We start from the raw sequence: 25771 nt of genomic DNA on the forward strand, positions 1-25771 counted from the left end.
GGTGATGGAATACTATTGTGCTAAAAGGAATAATAAACTGGAGGAATTCCAGGTGAACTGGAAAGAACTCCAGGAACTGATGCAGAGCGAAAGGAGCAGAGCAAGAAGAACATTATACACAGAGACTGATATACTATGGTAAAGTCGAATGTAATGGACTTCTATACCAGCAACAATGCAATGACACAAGACAGCTCTGAGGGATTTATGGTAAAGATGCTACCCACATTCAGAGGAAGGACTGCAGGAGAGGAAACATAGAAGATAAACAGTTGCTTGAATGCATGGGCTGAGACAGACATGATTGGGGATGTAGACTCGAAACAACCACACCAATGCAACTAACAACAATATGGAAATAGACCCTGAACAAGGACACATGTTACAACCAGTGGAAATGTGCATCAGCCATGGGTGGGGGAGGATGCAGGGGGTGAAGGGGAAAGTAGGAGCATGAATCATGTAACCATGTTAAAAATGAATATTAATAAATGTTTAAAAAATTAAAAAAATATATATTTGACCAACCAACTGTGATCCAGCCAAACTGGCCTTCTCTCTCTTCCTTGCACAAGACATTCAGTTTCCCATCTCAGCCTTTTCCCTGAACTCTCCCCCATGTTTCGAATGCCCTCCCTCCTCCCCTCCACCTTTCAGAATTCCTCTCTTGAAATCAAAGCTTCTATGTGAAGCCTTTTCTCATTCCACCAAATTCTAGTGATCTCCATCCCAATCTACCTGAAATTAAACTGCTTTGTATTTATTCATTTCATTTTTTTCTGTATACTGTATTTCTATTCTGTCTCTCTTGACCACCTATCTCTTTGCTTCCCCTCTTCCATTCTCTCTAAACTTATATTTGTACTTGTTTCCCCCCATTAGAATATAAACTCCTTTTGAGCAGGGATTATCACATTCTTTGTACCATCTTAACATCCCGTCATGAGAACAGTGGCAGACACATAGTAGGCACTTAATAGATGGGTATTGATTGATATCTGGACTCATCATAAAGTCCTTCAGACATTTTTAAACTCCTAAAAGACTGTGAAGGATCTTAAATGCCAGAGGAGTTTGTACTGTATCCTGGAGGCAATTGTTGTTGTTGTTGTTTTGGTTGTATCTGACTCTTTGTGACCTCATATGGGGTTTTCTTGGTAGAGATACTAGAGTTGTTTGCCATTTTACAGATAAGGAACTGAGGCAAGTTAAATGATTTGCCCAGGAACACACAAGTTAGTGAATGTGTGAGGCCAGATTTGAATTCATGAAAAATGAATCTTCCTGGCTCCTCACCCAGTGCTCTTTTCATTGCACAGCTTACTAACTGTGACCCTGGGGAAGTCACATAACCTTTGTTTGCCTTAATCCATTGGAGAAGAAATAGCAAGCCACATTAGTAACTTTGACCAAAAAATCTCATGCACAGCATTGATGCACCATGGTCCATGGGGTCACAAAGAGTCAGACATTACTGAACAATAACAATATCATGCTTTAAGGTTTGCAAAGTATTTTACGAACATTAACTTGTCTTGGTTTGACTTGCCATTGGACTTTGATGACTCCAGAAGACAGAGTGAGACTGATGACTTTGTGCATCTCTGTCTCACTTAAACGCAAGGCACACTTGAGTCAAGACATCACCTTCTTGGTGTCATTGCCCTCTCCAAAACAGAGGACAAACAATAATCTCCTATCAGTGTTGCTCATGGACAGTACAAGAGCAGCAGAGCCTTTCAGAGCTGATGAGGTCACAAGGAAGCTTACCTTTCTGTGGTTCTTTTTTGTTCCCAAAGTGTGCCACTAGTGCCCCAAATTGGGTTTGCATAGACTTTCCATCCTAGCAAGAGCTTCCATTTCAGTAGCGCCTTGTGGCTTATAAAACCCTATCATCGTCTCATTGAATCTTCTAAGTATCCCTGAGAGATGAGCTGGGCTCATATTTTTATAGATTAGGAAGCTGTGGCTCACATGGCTGAAGTAAGACACACAGCTAGGCCTTGGACCTGCCTCTTGCCACCACCCTAGGGTCTCTGTTTACAGCCAAAGTTCCTAAGCCATATAGTTGCACTCCCTATGTGTACCTAAGCAATTGGAGCATCAGTAGAATGCAGAAGGGTAGGAAGGGTCCTTGGTCTCAAAGGGAGGGGATCCTAGATTTAGAAGTGAAAGGAAACCCCAAGGCCATCAGGAGTCCCCCATTTTGCAGATGAAGAAACTGAGGCCCAAGGAGGTTAACTGACTTTCTTTGGGAGAGTAAGTGACAGAGGCAGGACTTGAACCCAAGACTTGAGACTGGAGAACATTTTCATTTCCTTCTCCCACACAATGAGGAGTGTGAGAGTCCTGGTAGGAATGAGTAGTGAGTAGCCCAGAGATGGAGAAGGGCAAGATGAGAACAGGGCAACACAAGGTAGTTCAGTTGGGCTCAAAGCTACAGTCAGGGAAAAGATATAAGATGAAGTCAGTCTCAGTGTAAACTAGCTTTGGGACTGTGGGCCAGGCCTCTCACTTCTCTGTGCTGCAGTTTCCCCATCTGTATAATGGGTTTGAGGTACAAAATACGCCTAATTTTCTTTCCTGCTCTGAAATTCTATGATTCATTTCTTATAATAGCTTACAGAGGAAAATGCTGAGCTACAGGAAGTTTGAGTGCCTTCCCCAGAGAGCGCAAAGGATGTAATCCACCAATTCCAAGCTGAAGGGTTTTTGATTAGCACGATGAGTCATGTCTAAGAGCCACTCACTGTTATCTTTTTTTCTTTTCCTTAAAGATTGAGATTGAGTTGTTAGACCAAGTCATAGTAATAGCTCATTTCTGGAGTGTTGGCAAGTTTACAGAGTGCTTTCTATCCCAATGATCTTATGAGAGGAGAATAAGCATTATTATCCCTATTTTATAGATGAGGAAACTGAGTTTCAGAAAGATGAAGTCATTTGTCCATGGTCACAAGGCTAGCAAGAGGCAAAATGAGGATTTGAACTAATGCCAAGTTCTTTAGAATAAAAATCTGTGGGGATTGAGGGACAGTATCTTAAAAGATAACCAGGGCCTCTCTTTTTTAATCCCTTTTTTATAGATTGGGAAATTGTGCTTCAGATGGTGAAATAAGAATCTGAGCCAGGACTCATAGCCTGGAATGTTAGAGCTAATCAAATGTTTTATTATATATAAAGAGCTTTGCAAACCAAAAAGCACTATATTAATGCTAGCTATTAGATGATGATGGTGATGGTGATGATGGTTGTGGTGATGGTGGTGATGTTGGTGATGGTGATGATGGAAGAGTCCTTAGAGCAGAGACACTTTTTTGACACTTTTTCTTTTTTTTTTAAACCCTTACTTTCCATCTTGGAATCAATACTGTGTATTGGTTCCAAGGCAGGAGAATGGCAAGGGCTAGGCAATGGGGGTCAAGTGGCTTACCCAGGCTCCCATAGCTGGGAAGGGTGTGAGGCCAGATTTGAATGTAGGACCTCCCCTCTCTAGGCCTGACTCTCAATCCACTGAACTATCCAGCTGCCCCCAGAGACACTTTTTTTCCCCCCTGAGACTGAATTCCTAAAATCATCAAGCCTGGAAGTGTATCAGCAACAGATCAGTTGATCCCTCCTTAAGCAGCTGATGGGTGGGCCTCTAGTCTCCATGTTGGTGCTTGGCCTAGTGCAGACACATGATTGACTTTAGTTCTCCTGACTCAGAGACTAGCCACCATCTTCAGCTTCCTCAGCAGTAGAGATTCCCTTATGCCTGGCTCAAACAAGGATTCTGGAATTTGGAAGGAACCTTAGAAATCATCTCTTCACATGAGCTTTATCAACAAATACAAGTTTCACACAATATTCTTGTGCTCTTAGTTGTTTTTCCCCACTTCCATAGCACATGGTCATCCTGCTTCCTTTGCATGGAGCTACCAGAGACTGAATGCTGGCTGACTTTGGGCTTCAAGCACTCATTTCCTCCCACTGGGCATTAATCCCTGGAAAACACAGAGCATTTTAATCATTATGGATTTCAGCCATCAATTCTTCAGTGGGTATGCTGCCTAATTGAAGCTGGGGACTTTTGATCACTCCAAAAGTCACTCATTTCATTAATAAGTACAGTTTATCACAGCCTAAAGTATTGCAGTTCTTTAAAGCATAGTATTAGCATATTTAATAAGACTTAGCAAAGGTCTGAAAGACTAGCCCCATTTAATGATGAGTAAACTGAGTCTCAAAGAGAGGGCTGACAAAGCCAAAACTAGAACTCAGTTCTCAAGACTCCTACTTCAGCGTTCTTTCCACTCTAATGCAGGAAAGAGTTCTTGACATTTTTGTGTCATGAACTCCTCAGGCAGTTTGGTGAAGCCATTGAAACCATTTTCTTAGAGTAATGTTTTTAAATGCATAAGAGAAGATTTACAGAATTACAAAGGAAACCAATTTATTGAAATACAATTATCAAAATATTTTAAACAAGTTTACAGATCCCCTGTTAAGAACCCCTAGTATAGAAAGAATAAAGAAGAGGGGTCCAGAATGGAGGCCAGGTGACTCTAGTTCTTAAAGGTTACTCCAGCTGTACACAAGCTATGGCTGGTACTGCCAAACTGTAAAGGCTTCAAAGTATGGACTCACCTGGCATTCAGATGTGGCCATATTTCCATAAACAGTCTAGCTAAATTAGGAGAAGCTCATCGCCTATGGTTTGGTTGCTATGAGGTGGTCTTTTGGGTCCTGAGCTATACAGGAAGCCATTTTCTAAGACACAAATAAATGTATGGTCTGTGTAGGTGGAAGAGATTTCCCACACTGCTCAAATCATAGACTCATGAAGTGTTGATATATATTTCCTCACGGACACTAAATCTTCTAGCGTAAGTTTCTCACCCAAGTCTTTAAAAGTTAGACAGAAGGTTGTTGGGGGCAGGAGGTATGCATCAGATGGGGGTAGGGGAAGTGAAATTTTTTTTTCCTGAAAGTTCACCGTCTTTCTTTTCTCTCTGGAAAAATCTCATTGAGGAACCTAGGAACCTAGCCCTAGACTCTTGTCCAAAATGTATATTAGAACAAAACATCAATGGGAGCTTTGAGAACTTAGGAAAAAATATGGGGAGAGAGTCATAAGAAGCGAAGCCTATCAGGTCCTTTCTGAATCCATCCATCAATCAGCAAACATTTACTAAATGAGTATTATATGTAGGCCACTGGGCTAGATGCTAGGAAAACGAAGACAAAAGTGAAACCATACTTGCTAAACCTTTTAAATGATTATTCATTTATGTAACAAATGACTGTTGAACAGATCTTCTATAGAAAGGAACCTGTGGGACAATCAAATAGGAATGGAACTGGGTCTCCAAAGAAAGGCTGTTGACTACTTGTTAGGGGAGACAAGTTTGGGGAGAGAATTCTTCTTCCAGGTATGGATTGAACAAGTCACTCCCTAAAGTCCCTTCCACTTCTGAGATTCTGAAAATACTATGAAACCTGGTGTGTGCCATGCCCTCAGAGATTCTGTAGTCTAGTGAGAAAGGTCAGTCATGTAGACAAATGCCTATAAAGTAAGGTAGTATAAGTGTTGTATGTTAGAGGGAAAGGGAGAGAACAGGAGATTTGTTGGTGTAGGGAGCTGCTGGGGAGGAACCTTTTCTACTGATGAAGCCTTGGAGAGTTGCCTAGAGAACTGAAAAGTATCCTTTGCAGGGTCACACAACAAATGTGTGTTGGAGGTGAGACTTGAATCCAGTCCAGGTATTCCTAGCTCCGAGGCCAACTCTCTATCTACCACCCAATGCTTCCTCTCTGATAAGTAATATTGTTGTTGCTGTTTCAAAGAAGACCAATGACATCACAGGAAGATGGCTTGACTTGGGTATGAACTAGATTTAAGTAAGGCAGAATTGCACCAAGCCTCATACTATCTTCTGGAGTTATCAAAGTCCAGTGGCAAGACAGATGTATAAGGATATCTGGCAATGACCTGGGTTGCAGTGGATCTTGGCATCTTTGATGTCTGACCAAGCTCTAAGTGCTCCACAGTACATGCTGCTTCATGGCTGTTGGAACAAATTGTTCTCATCCGCCCCTTCTGCCAGGGGGAAATCTTCACATGCTTGGAGTAGACATCACCAAACTCACTAATAAGTCTGAGGCCTGTCACTTAAACTCATCGTGGTTTAGCCTGCCTTCTGAGATGGTTTTAATGGGGTGTGACTGCTACTCATGCTACAGCTTCTTGGAACCTCAGATGAGAGATGAGTACCAGGTGGACAACAAAGGTGGATGAGCAGCCCTGAAAAGGTCTCAGGAAGCCCTCACACCAGAGGTACTAGAAAGGGCTTTAGGAGTTCAGCAGAGAAAGAGATCCTCTCCATGATGTTCAGGAAGGAAAAGTACCAAGAAAAGCTTAATGGAAGGGGGGTCTGAGGTGGGCATTGAAGAGTGGGTGGGTCTCTCATTTGTGCAGCTGATATGCTGAAGCTAAATGTAAATCCTTATTAAATGTCATTTAGTTACCTTCTGTTGATTCAGCCTGGTTAAGTGGCAGTGGTTCTTTGTTTCAAGTTGTAATTCTTTTTATCTAATATGCTACCTCTCTTACCCAGCATTCTCTCATTCATCTGAAAATACTATGAGAATGCCCTCTGTGCTTTCATCTAAGTCTTTGAGCTTATGGGATTCTGGGTTAAAAATCTAAAGATCCCAATTTTGCTTTAAATAAACACTAGATTGTATATTGTTTTAGTAAATTACCCAGAAATAATCTAGGAAAAATGTTTCAGCCATCCCCGTGCATCCTGTTTTTGAGGGGAGCAACTTCTCCTTTTATCTTGATATCCCCAAAAGTAGCACTGTGCATATGGTAAGCCCTCCTTAAATGCTTTTGCTGATCTGCTTTTTCATTGTAACCAAACTCTATCTCCGACCTTCTTTTCTGGGCCAACCTCTCCCTATGAGCAGTTGAAATAAAGTGGACCAGCATGCTTAGGTTTTAAACTCTACCTTGTTTTTGCAGAGGGACATGGGTTTTTATATGAAACTTTTGGAGTAAGACCTCAGTTTTCTTGGCATGTTGATCCCTTTGGAGCATCTGCTGCCACACCAACTTTGTTCGCCCTGGCCGGATTCAATGCCCACCTCATTTCCCGGATCGACTATGACCAAAAAGAGGATATGCAGAAAGCCAAGGTAACACCATAGGGGCCAGATGCTCTTTCTGTCTCTTCTTTCCTACCTGGTATTCTTGGAACATAAACCTTAAGGAACTGAAAGCTGGTGGAAAGAGCCCTGGACTTGGTATTGTAGGAACAAAGATTGAGTCCTAGTTCCCATTGAAACTACTGTGGGACCCTGGGCCAGTCACTGTGTCTCTGGGCTTCAGTTTCCTAATCTTTGAAATCGAGTTGATAATATTGACTATACAAAGCTGCTATAAATAAAACATTTTGTGAATGCATTACCTATTACTTCTAAGGTAAATGTCAAACATTCCAAGCCCTTACAACTTGACACCATCTTAGATTTCCAAGCTTATTATGCACTATTGTACATTTTTATACCTGTATTTATAAACTCTAATCCATCCCAACTCACCTTCTTGCTTTTTCTAACATCACATAGTATCCCATCTCTGAGCCTTTGCATTGCTCTCCTGCCATGCTTGGAATGTCCTGCCTCCTCATCTCCACCTCTTTCAATCCCTAGTTTCCTTCAGAGCTCACCCAAAAGACTCCTTCCATATGAGGCCTTTCTTAAATTCCTATCTTCTATTTCCCACCAAAATTACCTTACTTTTATTTTTATTTGCTTAGACTATGTATTTTCATATTGTATATACTTAGGTGATAGAGAACAGACTATAAGCTTCTTGAGAGTAGGGAACGGTTCATTTTTTACTTTTGGATTCCTCAGCACTTCATACAGTTCCTGGCATATGGTAGGCACTTACAAATGTTTGATTGCTTGAGTGATTGTAAACCATAAAGCACTATTTAAATAGGGTTTCATTAGATTGTAAGTTCCTTGAAGGCAGGAACTGTCTTTGGCCTCTTTTTGTATCCCCTGCTCTTAGTACAATGCCTGACACATAGAAGGTGCTTTATAAACGTTTATTGAATGAATTAATATGATCACCAAGAGATTCCTTTCCCTCTCTGAGTCTCCCTTTCCTCATCTGTAAAATGGGCATAATAATGCCTTTTCTACCTACTCCTTGATATTGTGAGGTTCAACATATATAAAGTATATAAAGCACTTTGTAGTTTCATCATTGTTGTCAGTATTGGTATTTATGCTTCTTGGGGTAAAAATTGATTTTTGTATGGTATAGAATTAGACACCAGAACTCAGGCTGACAATTAATTTTTGTCTTTGAGAATTGTCCTTGTGTTGTTTGAAAGGCATCAAACCCATTTGTGGTACAGCCCTGATGGTTTTCTTAGTACCCTCTTTATCATGTAACCCCTCATTAGCTGCCTCCTGACATGGGCAGTGTGGGTAATGCCACTGAGTTATGAAGACAGAAGTGCTCATTCTCCCTGTGAGATCTCAGTCAGTGACCAAGTGGAGATCCAGGTGCGGACATCAGCTCCCTCATATGAGAATTGAGAATAATATTACTTTGCATGTCTTAGAGCCTACAGAAATATCAACTTTTTAAAAAGAGCATTCTCAGCTCCATCAACTAATTTTCATATAGCACATTATGCTTGGGTAGAAAACTGATGCTCTGCTTAGTTTCTACTTTCTGGATTCTTCCTTAAGACTGGAAACTCAAAAGAGCTTCAAGACTTGGTCCACTGTCCCTTCTTCCCATACCTTGCCTTTGTAGTGTATCTATGATACTCTTTAGCCGTTCCCATGAAGACACTGCATTGTGGGGGCTGACTGCAAAATCTTCTTAGGATTCTGTTGTTCCCCTAACCAATGATCTCATTCTTTGTTGCAGAAGCTCCAGTTTGTATGGCGAGGGTCTCCATCTCTAGCTGAAAGTCAGGAAATCTTCACTCATGTTATGGACCAATATAGCTACTGCACCCCTTCATATGTCCCTTTTTCCAACAAGTAAGTGAATGTGTTTCTTCCACCCTGTGCATGTCTGCTGGTGACTTTTAGCATCTGACTTGACAGCTTTCGAGCTATATCACAGAATCACCGAATGTCAACCTTGGCTCCAAGCTCAGAGGCCATCTAGGCTAACTCAAAGCTAAAGGGAAATCCCTGTAGCATACTTAATCAGTGTTCACCCAGCCTTTGCTTAAAGTCCTCCACTGGAGTAGAATCCCCTGACTCCCCTAGCAGCCCATTTACTTTGGGATAGCTCTGACTGTCAGGATGCTCTTCCTGACATCAAGCCCAAATCTGCCTCTTTTCTACTTCCACTAATTACTTCTACTTGGGGCCAAACAGGAGAAGTATAATTTTCAGCGTGCTCGCCCTTTAAGTGCTTGAAGGCAGAAATGAAATCCCCCTTCAATCTTCTTCTCCACTGAGGCATGCCCACTTCTTCTAGCCACTCCCTTTATGGCCTAAACTTGAAATTCTTCATCCTGATTGTCCTCTTCTTAATCGATGCTCTTAGGCTTCTCAGTGTTCTTCCTAAACTGCCTTCTAGAACTGAAAGCAGAACTCTCAGCTGCCTCAAAATCTGACCAGCACTGGGCACAGCAGGACTCACCTCCTCATTGCTGGAAGCTGCATCTCTCTTTGTGTATCCTAAGGTCACATTAACTTTCTGGCTTTCATTTTACATTGTTGACTCTTGGTGAGCTAATAATCTGCAAAGACCCTCCCACATCTTTTTCAGTCAGTCGGCCAGCAAGCATTTACCAGGAACTCCGCTAAAAGCCAGGTATAGAAACTAAAATTTATTGAGCAATGGAGTGACATAGACCTTTACCAGGCATGGCTCTAAACACTGGGGATAGTCATATATCTTTCAGATAATGAGAGTCGGGGTAGTTTAGCAAATACAGATGTGGGTCTGGAGTGAGGGAGACTTAGATACAAATCCCACCTCTAACCCTACCAGTCTGACCATGCTCAAGTCACATGTGTCTTCAGGCAATTCTCCAAAACTCAATAAGTCATAAACAGATCATTATCTCAAGATGTGGAGGGAGGGAGGGAGTTTCCATGCTGAAATCACAGTTCTTGGCTTGTGGAGTTATATCAGATAGTAGCAGTGTTTGAAACCGGCCCTTGTGAGAGGCCTTAGGGTCTGAGGGCTTAGAGCTAGAAGGAATTTTAGGGAACATTTGTTCCAACTTCCTCATTTTACAGACTAGGAAGTGGAAGCCCAGAGAGTTCACCAAACCTGCCTAGAGTCCCACAGGTGGTTAGTAGCAGTGCTGAGGCTTGAACCCAGGTCCTCTGTCTCCAAATATAATATACTTTAAAAAAAATAAATTTCATTCCACAGCATAAATGTCTTGTTCAGTCATTAAGTCATGCCCAACTCTTCATGACTCCATGGTCTTGCCCATGGAGTTTTCTTGGCAAAGATAATGGAATGGTTTGCCATTTTCTTCTCCAATGTGTCTCCATTTTACAGATGAAGAACTGAGACAAATGGGGCTTAACATGGCCAGGTCACCTGGCTAGTAAGTGCCTAAGGATGGATTTGAAATCAGATCTTCCTGACTCCAGGCCCAGTGCTGTCTCTGCTTCACCACCTAGTTGCCCTCACGTGTCTTAACATTAGAGTAGTTTAAAAATATAAATGATGTCCTCCTTAAATCCTATCTGCTTCATGCAGTTTTTTTTTAATAAACACACCCCATTCAGACCAATTACAGTAAAAACAATAGTAGTCTTATCTAACCCAGGCAGTAGAGTAAACTTTTTTTTAAGTAGCCCGATAATATAATGTGTTTTCCCAGGCCTCTTTGACAGTGTGGTTCAGTGCCTGAGTTTTACTTCAGAGCAACCCCATAGATAGATTAGATAGATAGATAGATATAGATATAGATATAGATATAGATATAGATATATAGATAGTAGTGCATAAGGTAGAAATAAATATGGTTTAGTTTAACATAAATATCCCTTTTTTCTTTAAAAAAATAATCTAAAAAACAAACAAACAGAAATTAATCTGTCCCATCACCCCCTCCAAATTGAGGGGAGGGGTAGAATTCCCTAGAACAAAGCCTTCATAATATAGCCCCATGGTCTGTCTACATTTTAAATAGAGATTTCCTCTCTAACAAGAGACTAGCAGGCTGTTTCATCTTTCTTTTGGACTCATTTTTTAGTGCTTTTTCCCTAACTGCTTTCTCCCCCTTGGGGAGGTGGACAGCAAGTGGGTAAACCTGGCTTAAACCCTGATCCCAAGCCAGAACAAAGCACAAGACACATCCTCCCTGGATAGCTCAAATTTATCAGTTGAAAAATAATGGTTGCCATTTATGTTGTACTTTACAAGTACAACACTTTTCACATGATTAAAAGCAATGGATTGCATTTCATGAATAATAATAGCAGGTCACTTTTCTATAATACTACAAATAAAGATTTATTGTTTATTCTATGCCAGGCCCTATGTGGAAGTCCTGATGATACAAGGAGAGGCAAAAGCATAGCCCCTCCTCTCAGGCATGCACATGCCAAAGGTGGAGATGTGAGTTATTTAAGCATAAAATGAGATAATATTTGTGAACCTTAAAGCACTATAGAAGTGTGAATTGTTATCAATTACTGTTACTTCTACTTCATATAAAATACATACAGAGTAGATCAAAGGTAACATTAAAGGGGCAGCTAGGTAGCTCAATGGTAGAGAGCCAAGCCTAGAGATAGAAGGTCTTGGGTTTAAATCTGACCTCCGAAACTTCCTGTCTGACCCTGGGCAAGTCACTTAACCCCAAATGCCTAATCCTTACCACTCTTCTACTTTGCAATAGATATTTAAAATTAACTCTAAGACAGAAGATAAAGGTTTTTTAAAAGATAACATTAGAAGGGAAGATTCTAGCAGCCAGGGCTAGAAGAAGAGAGAGGCCTTCTTGCAGAAGGTGATATTGGAGCTGAATCTGGAAGGAAGCCAGGGCTTCTCAATGGAAAAGTTGAGCAGGGAGATTATTCCAAGCATGGGGAATAACAGAGACATAGAGGCAGAGTATCATCATGTGTAAGGATTCCAGCCATTCTGACTAGATCACAGAACAGGTGGAAGGAAGGAAGACTGTCTAAGAAGAATAGAAAGGTAGGAAAGGGGCCCTGTTGAGAAGAGCTCCAAATTTCAAATAAGATTCACAAAGCACTTCCTTCACAACAACCTGGGAGATGGGGAATGGTAATGGGCTTCACTCCATTTTTTGGCTGAACAGACTGAGGTATAATAATCCCTGTCTGGTGACCTTTCAGAATTGTTGGGTTGATCAGATGCTGTAATGAATGTGAAACCATAATCATAACCAGAATGTTCCATGCTGGTCTGATGTGGTTTGATGATGAGAATCAAGCAGCAAACAGTTATGAAGCACTTACTGTGTAGCAGGAAGTGATACCATGATAAATTGCTGGAGATACAAAAATGAAGCAGTCCCTTCCTGCCCTCTAGAAGCTTATAGTCAGTAGGGGAGACACTGTAAGTATGATGTGTGTGAAAGCACATATGGTGTGGGCGTGTGTAGATATACACACCTAGGTTTAACTTAGAAGGAATAATGGAGCTATGAGAGGTTATTGAGCCAGAAGGTGCCATGGTCAGACCTACTATTAAACAGTATCACTTTGGAAGTTGTTAGGAAGATGTTTTAGAGAAGAGAGACGTAAGGCAGAGATTCTTTTTAAAAACTGTCCGGAGGCAGATGGGTGATTCAGTAGATTGAGAGCCAGGCCTAGAGATGGGAGGTCCTGGGTTCCAATCTGGCCTCAGACACTTCCTAGCTATATGACCCGGGGCAAGTCACTTAACCCCCATTTCCTAGCCTTTACTACTCTTCTTCCTTGGAACCAATTCATAATATTGATTCTAAGGTGGAAGGTAAGGTTTTTAATTAGAAAAAATGTTGTCCCACAGTTCAAACAAAATGTGATAAGGGCCTGACCTGTGATGGAGAAGTAGATGAGAAGTTTTGGATAATATTTAGCAATTTCCTTCTCTCCTTACTTTCTTCTTCATTTCCTTCCCTCTCTCACTTGCTTTTCTTCAATAAACCCATATGAACCCCCTCATAGCTGAGCAGTATGCCAAGTCCTGAGGGAGATAGAAAGAATGAGTTCCTCACTTTTAATAATTGTATGACCACAGTAACCTCTTATCAGTTTCCTTACCTGTAAAATGAGGATAATAAACCCTGCTTTGACTTCTTCCTGAAATTGTTTTGAGGATCACATGAGATTGAATAAATAAAAGCGCTTTCTAAACTAGATTGTGCCCTCCTAATGATGATGATGAGAATGATGTCAGCCTCTGAAAGAATGTGAAGAGCTTTCCTAGTGATTTTCTAGAATGTAGCTCTCGACAAGCCAGGGAAGAAGACATCTGCTGTTTTAATAATCCTCCACCCATTGGGTGACCCCTTTTAATTGGATTATGCCTTAGCAACTGACTGTTGCCAGCCTCCACCTCTCCCATTGAATGGAAACCTGTAGAGCTGCCTGAAAATTGTTTCCTAGAAACTGAGATGGTTTTAAGCAAAATGTTTCTACTCCATTAATCCATCTCCTAGAAACCCGGACTTGAGTCTGTCCAAGCCCATCGCTGGGCCAAGCTGGCTTGGCTTCATGACATGTACGGGTGATATTAGAGCTGCCGAGAGTTATTCACAGGCACTTGGGTTCCCAGCTAGGAGGAGGAGGCAGCCCTGGACTGGCAAGTGCTGTTTTCAGTTGCCGTTTCTGGTCAAGACTAAAGTATGTCCTTCTGAAAAAGACTCTGTGCTTTATTGGATTGGGCTTCATATTTATTCAGGAGGGCCTGCGTGTATTTGGCATCATTCCAAGAACATCTTGCCTTCACATAGGGCTCTGGAGCACATGTGACCTCCAAGGAGTTTTCAGAGATTGTAGAATACAAGGGGAACGTTTTTAATAATACCAAAGAAATGTGGCTGTAATTATAACTCACATTTCCAATGTGTTGGCAAGTTTATAAAGTGCTTTTATCACAGCAGCCTTATGGGGCAGATAGGGATACAGGGTTCTGATCCTGCACTTAATTGGGCATGAAAGCATGGGCAAGTCATAATGTCTCCTCAGCCTCAGTTTCCTTGATACTACCTACCTCACAGAGTTGTTAGCACATGTTTTCCAAGCCTTAAATAAATATCCTCATTTTTCAGAGGAGAGACAGAGGCTTAGAATCATTTAGATAAGTGACATGTCTAAGGTCACTCAGCTAGTAAAAGCTAGAAAGTTAATTCAAACTCAAATTTTCTGATTCTAAATTTATCATTTTTTCTAGTATTATCCTAGCTTTCCTCCTTCAGAAAAGTGGGTTGTAGGTCAGATAAAAAGATATCTGGAGATTATGCATTTGTACATATAATACTCATTGTTTAATTCCTACTCCATACAAAACATAGCTCTTGTGTTCTTAAGACTCCACAGAAAAGAAAAGCTATCATCATATACAGCTCTTGCAAAGAGAGACTGCCACCTTCCTGAGAGCAAGTCCTTCAAAGTACTGTTTGGGTGTAACACCCAGAGCTAAAAGGAACCTCAGACATCACCTAATCCAATCAGGTCAAACTCAAATAGAAATGAGCCAGTAATCTGTTTTAAAATGAATAGTATTACATTTGAATCCCATGGCACTGAGGAGTGTTGTGGTTCACATTCCTGCAGTGGCAGCCACCTCTGATCTAAGCCAGTCTCCTCATTTTGCTTCTGGTGAAACTGAGGCCTCCAGAGGATAAATGACTTACCCAAGGTAACATAAGTAGTCAGTAGTTGAGCTGGGATTTTAATGGAGGGCCTCTAACTCCAACCCCAAGCCTTTTTTTCCTGCCTCACACTGACTGCTCCACTTGTGGAACTTTTATTTTAGCTGACTTTTTGTTTTCAATAAATAAAACATCTAGCCCCTCCTTCAATAAATCAAGCATTTATTAAGCATTGAGTATGTGCCAGATATTGTGCTAAAAGCCAGGGAAGCAGCCCTGGCTCTGAAGGAGTACCCATTCTGTCAAAGAGGACAACACAGATGTGGAGTCAACTCTGCATTGCTCAGTTCTGAGGCTTGCTGGGTAAAACTCCTGTAGAATGTCCCCTGGGATGTTCAGGGCTGCCCTCAGGGCTTGGTGGAAAGGGGTAGGAGATACTGTAGGTCTCAGGGAGAAGTACTGGCCTAGGACTTCAATAGTAAACTCCCTGATGAGAAAACACTCTACCAGTACAGGTCAGCACCTCTTTGTCTTAGAGAGCTGCCTAGAGCCCTTGGACTTCAAGAGTTTAAGTGACATACCCAGGGTGGTGCAGCCTTTATGGGTGAAAGGCAGAGCTCGAACCCAGGTTTCTTGAGTCCAAGGCTATCTCCATCTACTGCACCATGTTTCTTCTCTCACAGACTTACATTACTCTCTTAATTATAACATCTAGCATTTTTACACCACTTTAAAATTTACAAGATGCTCTCCTACTAATGACCAGCAAGACAGGTGGATTAAAATACTCATAGTCCTGTTTTATGGAGGAAACTGAGGTTCACGTGGACAGTGACTTGTTTGTGAGCATATAGCATCTAAGTGGCAGGTCCAGATCTGATTCTAGCCCAACCTATTCTGTCCTTAGTCTTTCCCTAAAAAGCATCTTTGTGTTATAGCACTAAATCACTGTGAGCGAGTAGCTATTATCAACAATAGAGGCTCTAGCTGTTCTCTGCTGGCATTTTCAAATTGTGAGACCTCTTCAGAGTGAGAAGGCTTCAGCCTCCCAAAGGCCAATTCTGGGGTGTGTGTGTGTGTGTGTGTGTGTGTGTGTGTGTGTGTGTGTGTGTATTTTTCCTCTAGAAGAAAGTTTATTGACTACCCTTTATCCCTGCTGAGCTAAGACAAAACGCTATTTTCCATAAAAGGGACATTCCCCCCACTTTTCCCCATTTGGCAATCAGCAGTTTCCTCCTTTTCCCCATTTGCCTCTCTGCTGTCATAGGCAGGAACCAAAGCAGCTGGCTTGTTAATGAAGGTTATCTGTTCTGTCTGTTCAGCCCCCCAGGAAGTGAGTGAGAGGCTGGGATAGGTAGAAGGCACTGAGTTTGGCCAGAAAGACAACGTTGTCATCAGCTGAATGATGTACTTTGTTCTCATTGATGGAACATGAGCAGAGTCTTTGCTTTTAGTTTTACTGGTGGCTGTTTGGGGCTTTAAATGGAATCTATCCAGGACCTGTTCCTGTAGGAAAACTTAAAGTTTTTACAAATCACTTTACAAATAAATATCTCATTTGATCCTTACAACAACCCTGATGGGTAGGTATTACTATTATCCCCGTTTTATAAATGAAGAAACTGAGGCAGGCAGTGTTATATAGCCAGCAAGTGTCTGAAGCTGAATTTGAACTCAGATATTTTTGGTGTGAGGTCTAGCATACCGCATCACCTAGATAAGAATACTAAGGGCTTTTGAGGCAAAATGACTTATCTGAGGTCAAACTGTTTAAGTGTTAGAATCAGAACCTCATCTCTGGCACTCTGGCTCTGGGACCAAAGCTATTTTCTCTAAGAATTAGTACCAGAGGAGCAGGTAGGTGGCTCAGTTAAAGAGTAGCAGGCCTGGAGTCAGGAGGTCCTAGGTTCAAATGTGAGCTTTGACACTTTCTAGTTGTGTGTCCCTAGGCAAGTCACTTAACCCAATTGCCTAGTCTTTACCGTTCTTCTGCCTTAGAATCTATATTTAGTGTCAATTCTAAGACAGAAGGTAAGAGTTACTCCCCCATATAAAAAAGAATTAGTACCAGAGAATAGATCACTGAATTGGAGGTGATCTCTTTTCTCACTCCCTTGTTTTTCAAGTGACTTGTCCATGGGCTCAGGACTAGTGAGTGTCAGAGCCAAGATCTAAACTCAGTTCTTTTGACACTAAAATACATCTTATTTCTAGAACATGGGCTCTTAATCAATTTCCTGATGAAATTGGATGCTTGTAAAGCATTTAGCATGGTTCCTGGCACATGGTAGATGCTAGATAAAGGCTTATTCCCTTCCCTTCCCCTCTAGCAGTGTAGCGAAGCCTATGACTCCCCTGCCCAGAAGTGTTTTTAAAATGTGTAATGCAAAAGGCAGAATTACGGAGGAAACCATTTACATTGAAATTTTGTTATTTTGAAATCTATTTCAAAAGTCAAGTTCTTGGACCCCATTCTAGAATAAAAAAACATAGATTCTTAGAGCTAGTAAGAACCTTAGGATATAGAATGTTAGAGCTGGAAGAAGCCTTAAATCTTAAGACAGAGATTGTAGAGCTGACTTGATTGGGCCAGCCTCCCATTTTATAGTCGGAAAAACACCAGAAGTTCAGGTTGGGGAAGGAACATGCCCAAAGGCGCACAGAGAGTGGATCATGAATCTTAGAGTTGAAAGTGACCTTAGAGGTCATTAGAACAGCCATTCTCAGAAATCAGGATTTAGGACAAGAACCAACTTCTCCTCATTCCCAGCTCATTGCCTTTTTCTCTGACCCATGGAGCTGACTCCCTAGGTATCTAAAAAAATGGCAGAAAGCAAGGGCTAACTTGCTCTCTAGTGAATGAAACTTGATCATCTGAAGAGAAATATCTGTCTCAATATCTACCACCGTTCTCCTTGATTAAAAGCTAATGGACCAGCTTAATGTCCTGTAGAAGCATTATGGGAAAATCCCCCTGGGCATTCCAGTGCTGCTGCTGTGCTTTAGATCTGAGAGAGATCATGAGCCTTTATTTCCATATCCTAATTTTAAAAATAATAACAGCCTGGGTTTATAAAGTTCTTAATGCTTCTCAAAACATTTTCCTATCCATTATGTCTCACTCAAGCCTCAGTGACCCAGGACCGCCTTTATAAAGAGCAAGCCTGGGGGAAGCATAGATTGCAGGAGTATGGTTATGTAGGATAGCTATGGTGATGTAAGAAACAGAAAATATGAATAAAAACTGTAAAAAATAGGGAAGGCTACTGGAGCCAGAGTGCTAAGTATGCAAGCATCCAGCAGCTCCCTGTTATCAAAAGGATAAGGTTCAGGCTCAGCTTGGCATTTACAGCCTTCCATAGCCCAGCCCCCGCCTCCTTTTCAATCCTGATTTCTTATTTACATGATAGATGTAAAACACTTCGCAAACCTTAAAGTGATATATATTCTTATTGTTCCCACACTTCTTTCTGAATCTCCTACTCTGGTCAGATTATTCTCCTGCCCCGAACCAACATACCTTATACTGTCTCTTTATCCTCTGTCTCTCTCTGTCTCTTTGTTTCTCTGTCTCTCTCGGTCTCTCTCCCTCCTTTTCCCTCTCTCTTCCCACCCCCCACCCCCCACCTTCCTTTCCCTGCTGCTCTTCAAGTCTCCTCATCTTTCAGGGTCCAGCTTGAGTGGCATCTCCAAAAGCAAGCCAATGCTCCATGGCTTCAAGGTAATCATTGTAGCTAGTGTGGCAGATCCAGAACTCAAACGGAGGGCATTGGGCTCCATAGCCAACACTTTTTCATTGCACTAAGTTGCTTCTTTTCTTGGCCTAGGTTACCTACTGTTGTTATTTATCTCTTTCCATTCCTCATTAGAAGTAATACTAACTATCATAACAGTTCACATTCATAAGGACTTGTGTGACTGTCTGCCACAGGAACAAAGACTTACCTTCTTAGGAGCTCCATTTGCTTAGCTGTAAAATAGAAATAACAGTACATCCCTCACTCCCTCACAGGTCTTTTGAGAGGAAAGAGCAGTTGTAGAGATGAAGGATGTTTTTCTTAGAGTTTCTCAAGCACCTCCACTGTCTTTTTCCTCCTCAGGTCAGGCTTTTATTGGAATGGATTTGCAGTTTTCCCCAACCCCCCGGAAGATGGAGTTTACCCCAATATGAGTGTGCCAGTGACAGATGCCAACCTCAACCTCTATGCCCAAGCCATGGTGGCCAACATCAAGCAGAGGGCGGCCTGGTTCAGGACCCAGGATGTGCTCTGGCCATGGGTAAGGGAGTAGAGTATCACATAACTACAGGGGCAACAAGATGTGGTGGGAAACAACTCAGGGCTTAAAAGAGAAAGACCTACTTGTGTTCAAGCCACTTATTAACTGTGTGATCTTGGGCAAATTACTCAGTCTCTCTATTTCCTCATCTGTCAAAAGGGGAAACGATATTTATACTACCTACTTTGTAGAACTGTTATAAGAATCAAATGAGTCATTAAATTTTCCTCCTTCCAAGCCTTTCTTCTTTTCTTCTCTTCCTTCTCCTTTTCTCTCCTTCCTTCCCCTTTTTTCTTCCTTTACTTCCTCCCTCCCTTTTTCCCTCCTTTCCTTTCTTCTTTATGTCCTTCCTTCCTTCCCTCATCTTTTCCTTCCAACCCCTCTTTCTTCCCTCCTTTCTGCTTTCCTGCTTCTCCCCACCCCCCCCCTTCTTTAATAAAATATTTACAAAGGGCCTATCATGTTCTTTTTATATTGCTAGGCTTTAGGGATACATAGGAAAAAATAAAGCAGTGCTTGCCCTCAAGGAGGTTCCATTTTACTAAACAGATAGAAATATGTATAAATGTGTACAAAATAAATACAGGATGGGGGAGTGGGAAAATATATTGGGAGGTAGGGAGATTAGGAAAGGCCTTATGCAGGATATGGTATTTGAGCTGAGCTTTGAAGAAAGCTGGGGATTCTAAAAGGTGGAATGAAGTAGGAGTGCATTCCAGGCCTGGGGGATTGCCTGTGCAAAGATGCAGAGATGGGAGATGTAATGTCAAGTGTGAGAATTGCAGGAAGGCCACTATATTTGGCCTGTTTTTGAATATCAAAAACAGAGGAGTTTGTATTTGGTGGTGGAGGTACAGATAATGTTGATAACAATAGCTTATAGTTGTATTGTGTTTTATTGTTACAAAGGTCTTTACAGGCATTATTCTATTAATTCCCTATTCTAATCAATTTAAGATTTACAAAGCACTTACCTCACCAGAGCTCTCTGAGATCAGGATTGCAAGGATTATTATTCCCTACTTCATATATGAGGAATCTCAGGCCCAGAAAGATTAAGTGGCTGAAATCATAGAACTAGAATTTGAACCCAGTGCTCTTCTTTGAACTCCTGGTGCTCTTCCCATCTTGGCACAATGCTAGCAGATGCATTGGATAGAAAGCAACTGAGGAGGGTGCACTTTGTATTCAAGAAGAGAAAACACGGTCATTGGTGGGCAGAGGAGCTGGGTAGGTGCTTGTTTTTGAGAATCTTAGGAATTCATTAACCAGGAAGCCCCATAAAGGGCTGCATTCTGAGTGGTCTGACTAACCACTAGAAACTTCCTTATTCCTCTTTAAGGAACATTGGAATCTTCTTAGTAGTGATGGGTTATGGTTTGGTGCTTGCCCATCCATTTGGAAAAATGATACCTGGTTGGGGAGTGGAGTTTTTTACTTTTTTAAATGCAGCTTTGTTTAGAACTTTGCTTATACCAGTCTAGGGTGTCATGGTATCATTTCCATTTCACAGATGAGAAAAAGCAGGTGAAACAGAAATGTCCAAAATTGCTCAGCTAGTGAGTAGCAGAGCATGGACTAGAACCCAGATTTCCTAGACCTGGCCTCTTTTTGTCTCATTTTATGTTTACTGAAGCGAGTATAACACAGTAGAGGAACCATCATCTCATGTCCTTTCACCTTGTCTGGAATATGCAACCCAAAGAGAGGACATTTCCATTTCACTTCAGATCTTCAAGATTCAATTTCTTCCCATATAAAATGAGAGAATTATACCCTTCCAGTTCCAGGGTAGTTTCCGGTTCTTCTTCCTCTGTCTTTATTATCATCATTTAAAAATTTTTTGGCATTAATAATAACACTTCATGCTTAGAAAATAGCACTTTGCAGTTTACAAAGTACTTTCACATGCATATTCTCATTCAGTCCTCAAAACAGTCTTTTTTTTTTTTTTTTTTTTTTTTTTTTTTTTTACCCTTAATTTCGGTGCATTGTCTCATAGGTGGAAGATTGGTAAGGGTGGGCAATGGGGGTCAGGTGACTTGCCCAGGGTCACACAGCTGGGAAGTGGCTGAGGCCGGGTTTGAACCTAGGACCTCCCGTCTCTAGGCCTGACTCTCACTCCACTGAGCTACCCAGCTGCCCCCTCAAAACAGTCTTTTAAAGTAGGTAAAGCAGATGTTATTATCCCCATTCTGTAATTAAGGACATTGAATTCCAGAGAAAATGAACCCTCTGCCCAAGAGCCCACAGCTAATTAGGAGCAGAATAAGGATTAGAATCCAGTATGTCAAATTCCCTAAATCCAGAGCTCTTTCCATTCTAAAGCATTGCTGCATTAATGCGATCAGCAGTGTCATTCCTTTTACACCATGGAGTTGTGGGAAATAATGATTTGCTATGATTGTGGGCACTTGACTTGTCAAAGAAAGACAGACTAAGATCCAGATCATCCCAGACCTGGGTCCCTTCCATTACATTTGGAGGATCTTACGATAGATTTGAGGGACTCACAATTGTTTGTAGAGATAACGATGCAACCTCAAGTAGATCTTTCAACTATCTTCACAGGCCTTAGGGAGAGACACCATTGGGCAGGCATTTAACCTTTTTGTTTGGAAATTTCAGGGTTGTGACAAGCAGTTCTTTAACTCATCTGTCCAGTTCACCAATATGGATCCATTGCTAGCCTATATTAATAATCACTCTGAGGAGTTTGGAGTCACTGTGGAATATGCTACTTTGGGTGATTACTTCCATGCTATTCATGATCGAGATGTCACCTGGAACATACGGAACCAGCAGGATTTTCTTCCCTATTCAACAGGTACTTGCATCATGTGGTTCCCCCCTATTTTGGGTTACCACATACACACTTTGGGTTTGTGAGTGTCTTACCAGTGACTTCCATTCAGGGTTTTCAGACTTTACCAGAGATCTCACTATTTTCGTGTTTCAAATCAGTGCAATTAAGTAAGCCTTCATTAATTACCTACTATGTTCAGGGCCCTGGGGAAACATAGACAAAAACAACAACGTCCTACCCTCAAAGTACTTCTCCTAGGATATTTTTTTTTAACATTTATTAATAATCATTTTTAACATGGTTACATGTTTCATGCTCCTATTTTCCCCTTCACCCCCCGCACTCCCCCCACCCATGGCCGACGCACTTTTCCACTGGTTTTGTCATGTGTCCTCCTAGGATATTTATGATGAAGACAAAAATCCAGGTCTGTGGTTAAATTCTGCTTTTTTTTTCTCTCAGAGAATATTTAGGATGTTCCAAAAGAGATCTTGAAACAGACTATGTATCACATGGATAGAAAAGGACTTTGGAGATCACTCAGTCAGAATCATATGATCTGAATTGTAAAGATCTGAAGGGGCCACCCACCCAAACCCATACTTGCCCAAGATTCTGTCAGCATTATATCTGACAGTCATCTAACCTTTGCTCAAAGGCCTCTAACAAGGGAGAAACTATTGCATCCCAAGGCAGCCCATTCCATTTTTGGAGAGCTTTCATTGTAAAAAAGATTTCCCTTTTGTCAAACTTAAGTTTGCCTTTTTGTAACTTATCCTCATTGATCCTTTGATGCCATTTCCTTCCTTCATGTGACAGTCTTTTGTAACCTTGAGGACATTTATCGTGTCGCCGCTAAATCTAGACTGAATATCCCAAGTCTTTCAACCCTCTCCTTAGCTGTCATGAACTCGAGGCCTTTCACCATCTAGAGGTTGCCTTTCTGTGCAACCTTTCTAGTTTAGTAATATCCTTCCCAGATTTTGGCATCCAGAAATTCAGTTCCTGCCCTTTCCCTGTTTTACAGAGAGGAAAACTGAAGGCAGAAAAGGGAAATGACTTGGCAAAGATTGTAGAGCTTAAGTAGTGACCAAGCTGGGCTTAAAACTTCACATCATGTTGCCTCCTAAATGATCAAAAGGAGAGACCAGTGGGTTTGCTATCTCTTTATGTTTGGAACGAGCTTCTGGCTTCCTTCAAGATTCAATTTAAGTACCACCTTCTGCAAGAGACTCTTCCTGTTCCCTTCTTCCCACCTAATGTTTTTCCATCCTAGGTCCTCCAGTGTTTACTTTATATATGTCTTGTGTGTCCTTTAACATGAGGATGTTGTCTTCTCCAGTACACTAGAAGCTCCCTGGGGGCAGGAACTGTGTCATGTTTGTCTTTGAATCTTCAGTAACTAGCATAGGGCCTGATCCATAGTAGATGCTTAATAAATGCTTCTTTATTCATTGATTGTTGTTGGGAGCCCCATTAGCCTGTCCTAAGCAACTGGGGCTAATTTCCTAAAATTTTTATTGATATCTTTTGTTTTCAAATCACTTTCATTTACAAATAAATGCCTCTCTCCACCAAGCTATCTTGTAATAGGTTTCTTTAAGCAAGGGAGCAAAACCAATCAATACTTCAAGTGAGACTGTCAATATGTGAAATATTGTATACCTATAATTTCCCATCTCTGCAAAGAATGCAATCCGGAAGTACATTTCTTCAGATGCGTGCTTTGGTCAAGGTTGGCCATTAGAATTACGTGGCATCCTTCTGAGGCTAATTTGCAAGTGACCCCAATGGTGGTGTGAAAAGCCCCTCTTCGAGACAATTGCTTAAAAAGGGTTGCATTGAGCAGCCCTGCTGGCAGGTGAACAGGGCCTCAAGAAAAAGGAATCTTGCCCCTTCTGATCTTTTCTGAAAGTCAGAGAAATATAAACATTAAACCTTAATTCTGAAATGCTGATCAAAGCTCCCGTATTCCCCACCTCTCTGAGTGGCTGCCCAAATTGTGAGGGGGCCTTCCCCAGCCCAAGCCCCAAAGCCAGAGTGCCAGGAGGTATCAGGAAGTGCTTCTCACCTGCTTCCCTGCAGCCACTAGAGGTCACACACGCCTCAGCACATCTTAGAGTGCAAGAACAGCCCACAGTGACTGACTGACAGTTCACTCTCCGAGGGATAACCACAAATGCTTGCCCTTCTGTTTGCCCATTTAAAGATGGGATGGAGGAATTCAAGCAGCACAGATTAACTCCAGCTCTTCTGAAGATTGCTTCCTGTTTGCCTCCCTGAGGTCACAGAGTAAAGTCAAAGCAGCTCTTCCTGGGACCCAAGAGACCTGGGTTCGAGCTCCAGCTCTGTCACTTATCTATACGACATATATAAACATATGAGCAAATCTGTAATGCAACTTCACTTCCAACTGACTTTCTGAACATTCTAAGATGTTTAACTGACTTTTTGTGACCATTAGAAATTACAGAAGCAAAAAGTTTCTGTTAGCCACCTTGCATTACACGAGTCATTTCATTCGTCTAGTCCTCAGTTTCCTTATCTGTCAAAAGAGGAGGTTAGACTAAGTGAATGTTGAGGTCTCTAAGTTCTATGTTCTAGAGCCTCTTCCAGGTCTACCATCTATATTCTAAGTCCCATTCTATTCTTTGTGGTTGGGTCCCTTCTAGCTTTTGCATTCTCTGTTCTGTGTTCTTCAATAAGATTTCTTCTAGCTCTAAAATTCTCTGATGTTCCAAAGTCCTGTTCGGCAATAAGACTCAATAGCTGTTAATCACAATTTAGTGTCTCTTTGATACAAACCAGCCCTATCCTTTGCCAAATGGCCAAGGCTTTGTTGTGTTTTTCAGAATCATAGATAACCCCTCCTGCATCTTTGTTCAGGCTTGTTACCTTTTCTTAGAATGATTTACCTTCCCCAGCCTGCCTATTAAAGTCCTTCTTGTCTATTAAAACCCAGCTCAAATGCTACCACCTATCACAAGCCTTCACCAGAAAGTAACTTCCCTTTTCCAAAATGCAGGTAATATCTTACATGCTACCTTCTCAAAGATTGGTTGTAAGGGTCCAACAAGATATCTATCATAAACCACTTTGCAGATTTTAAAGTACTACATATACATGTCAATTATTATTGGTTTTGTTGTTATTATTATTACCAATTGTTCTTCTCTCATTCCCCTTACTACTTTAAGCTCTTTAAGAACAGGGACTGTCTTTTTATGTCCTGGTATCATGCACAATAAGTATTAATAAATATTTATTGATTCCATTTATTCAAAGAGCCAAAAGCAAACATGCTTTTTGATCAAGCCCATTCTAATTTACACAAGAGGAAAATGAGGCCCATTTTAGTTGTGACAAAGTTGGTGCTAGGACCCCAGTTCCTCTTTGTCTTTCTGAGGTCACAGAGTGACGTCAAAACAGCTCTGGCCCACCTTTCCCCCAGAATAGTGCTCCAGCAGAGTGCAAGTCACTTAATCTCAGTTTGCCTTAGTTTCCTCACCTGTATAATGGAGATAATAATAGCACCTACCTCTCAGGATTATTGGGAAAATCAAATTAAATAATAATTGTAAAAGCATAAAACTTGGCACTTAGCAGGCACTATAGAAATGATTAATCTGTTCCCTTCCCTCCCTCTTTCCTTCCATGACATCAGTCTTAGGACAAAACAGGTTAAAAATTTTAATGAGAATCTTCAGGGCAAAAAAGTTAATGATCAGGTTGAGTCCTTATAATAATGGTCATTATAATTACAGCTGATATTTTCAGTAGTCCCTTAGGGTTTGCAAAGCACTTTACATATGTTATCTGATTTGATCCTCATAAACGCCCTGGGAGGTAGATGCTATTATTATCC

General features: G+C 41.3%; 1 protein-coding gene across 1 annotated transcript in view; it reads left to right on the forward strand.

Moving 5' to 3' along the window:
• The window catches only part of MAN2B2 (mannosidase alpha class 2B member 2), a 102131-nt gene that overhangs the window by 34842 nt on the left and 41518 nt on the right, over positions 1-25771 (forward strand). Inside the window, exons 5-8 of the mRNA XM_044681765.1 lie at positions 7007-7179; positions 8939-9054; positions 18923-19100; positions 21729-21927. Coding sequence (XP_044537700.1) covers positions 7007-7179; positions 8939-9054; positions 18923-19100; positions 21729-21927 — 666 coding nt within the window. The remainder of the gene's footprint in view (positions 1-7006; positions 7180-8938; positions 9055-18922; positions 19101-21728; positions 21928-25771) is intronic.

Source organism: Gracilinanus agilis, chromosome 6 (genome assembly GCF_016433145.1).
Source record: "Gracilinanus agilis isolate LMUSP501 chromosome 6, AgileGrace, whole genome shotgun sequence".
In the NCBI taxonomy this organism is placed as follows: Eukaryota; Metazoa; Chordata; class Mammalia; order Didelphimorphia; family Didelphidae; genus Gracilinanus; species Gracilinanus agilis.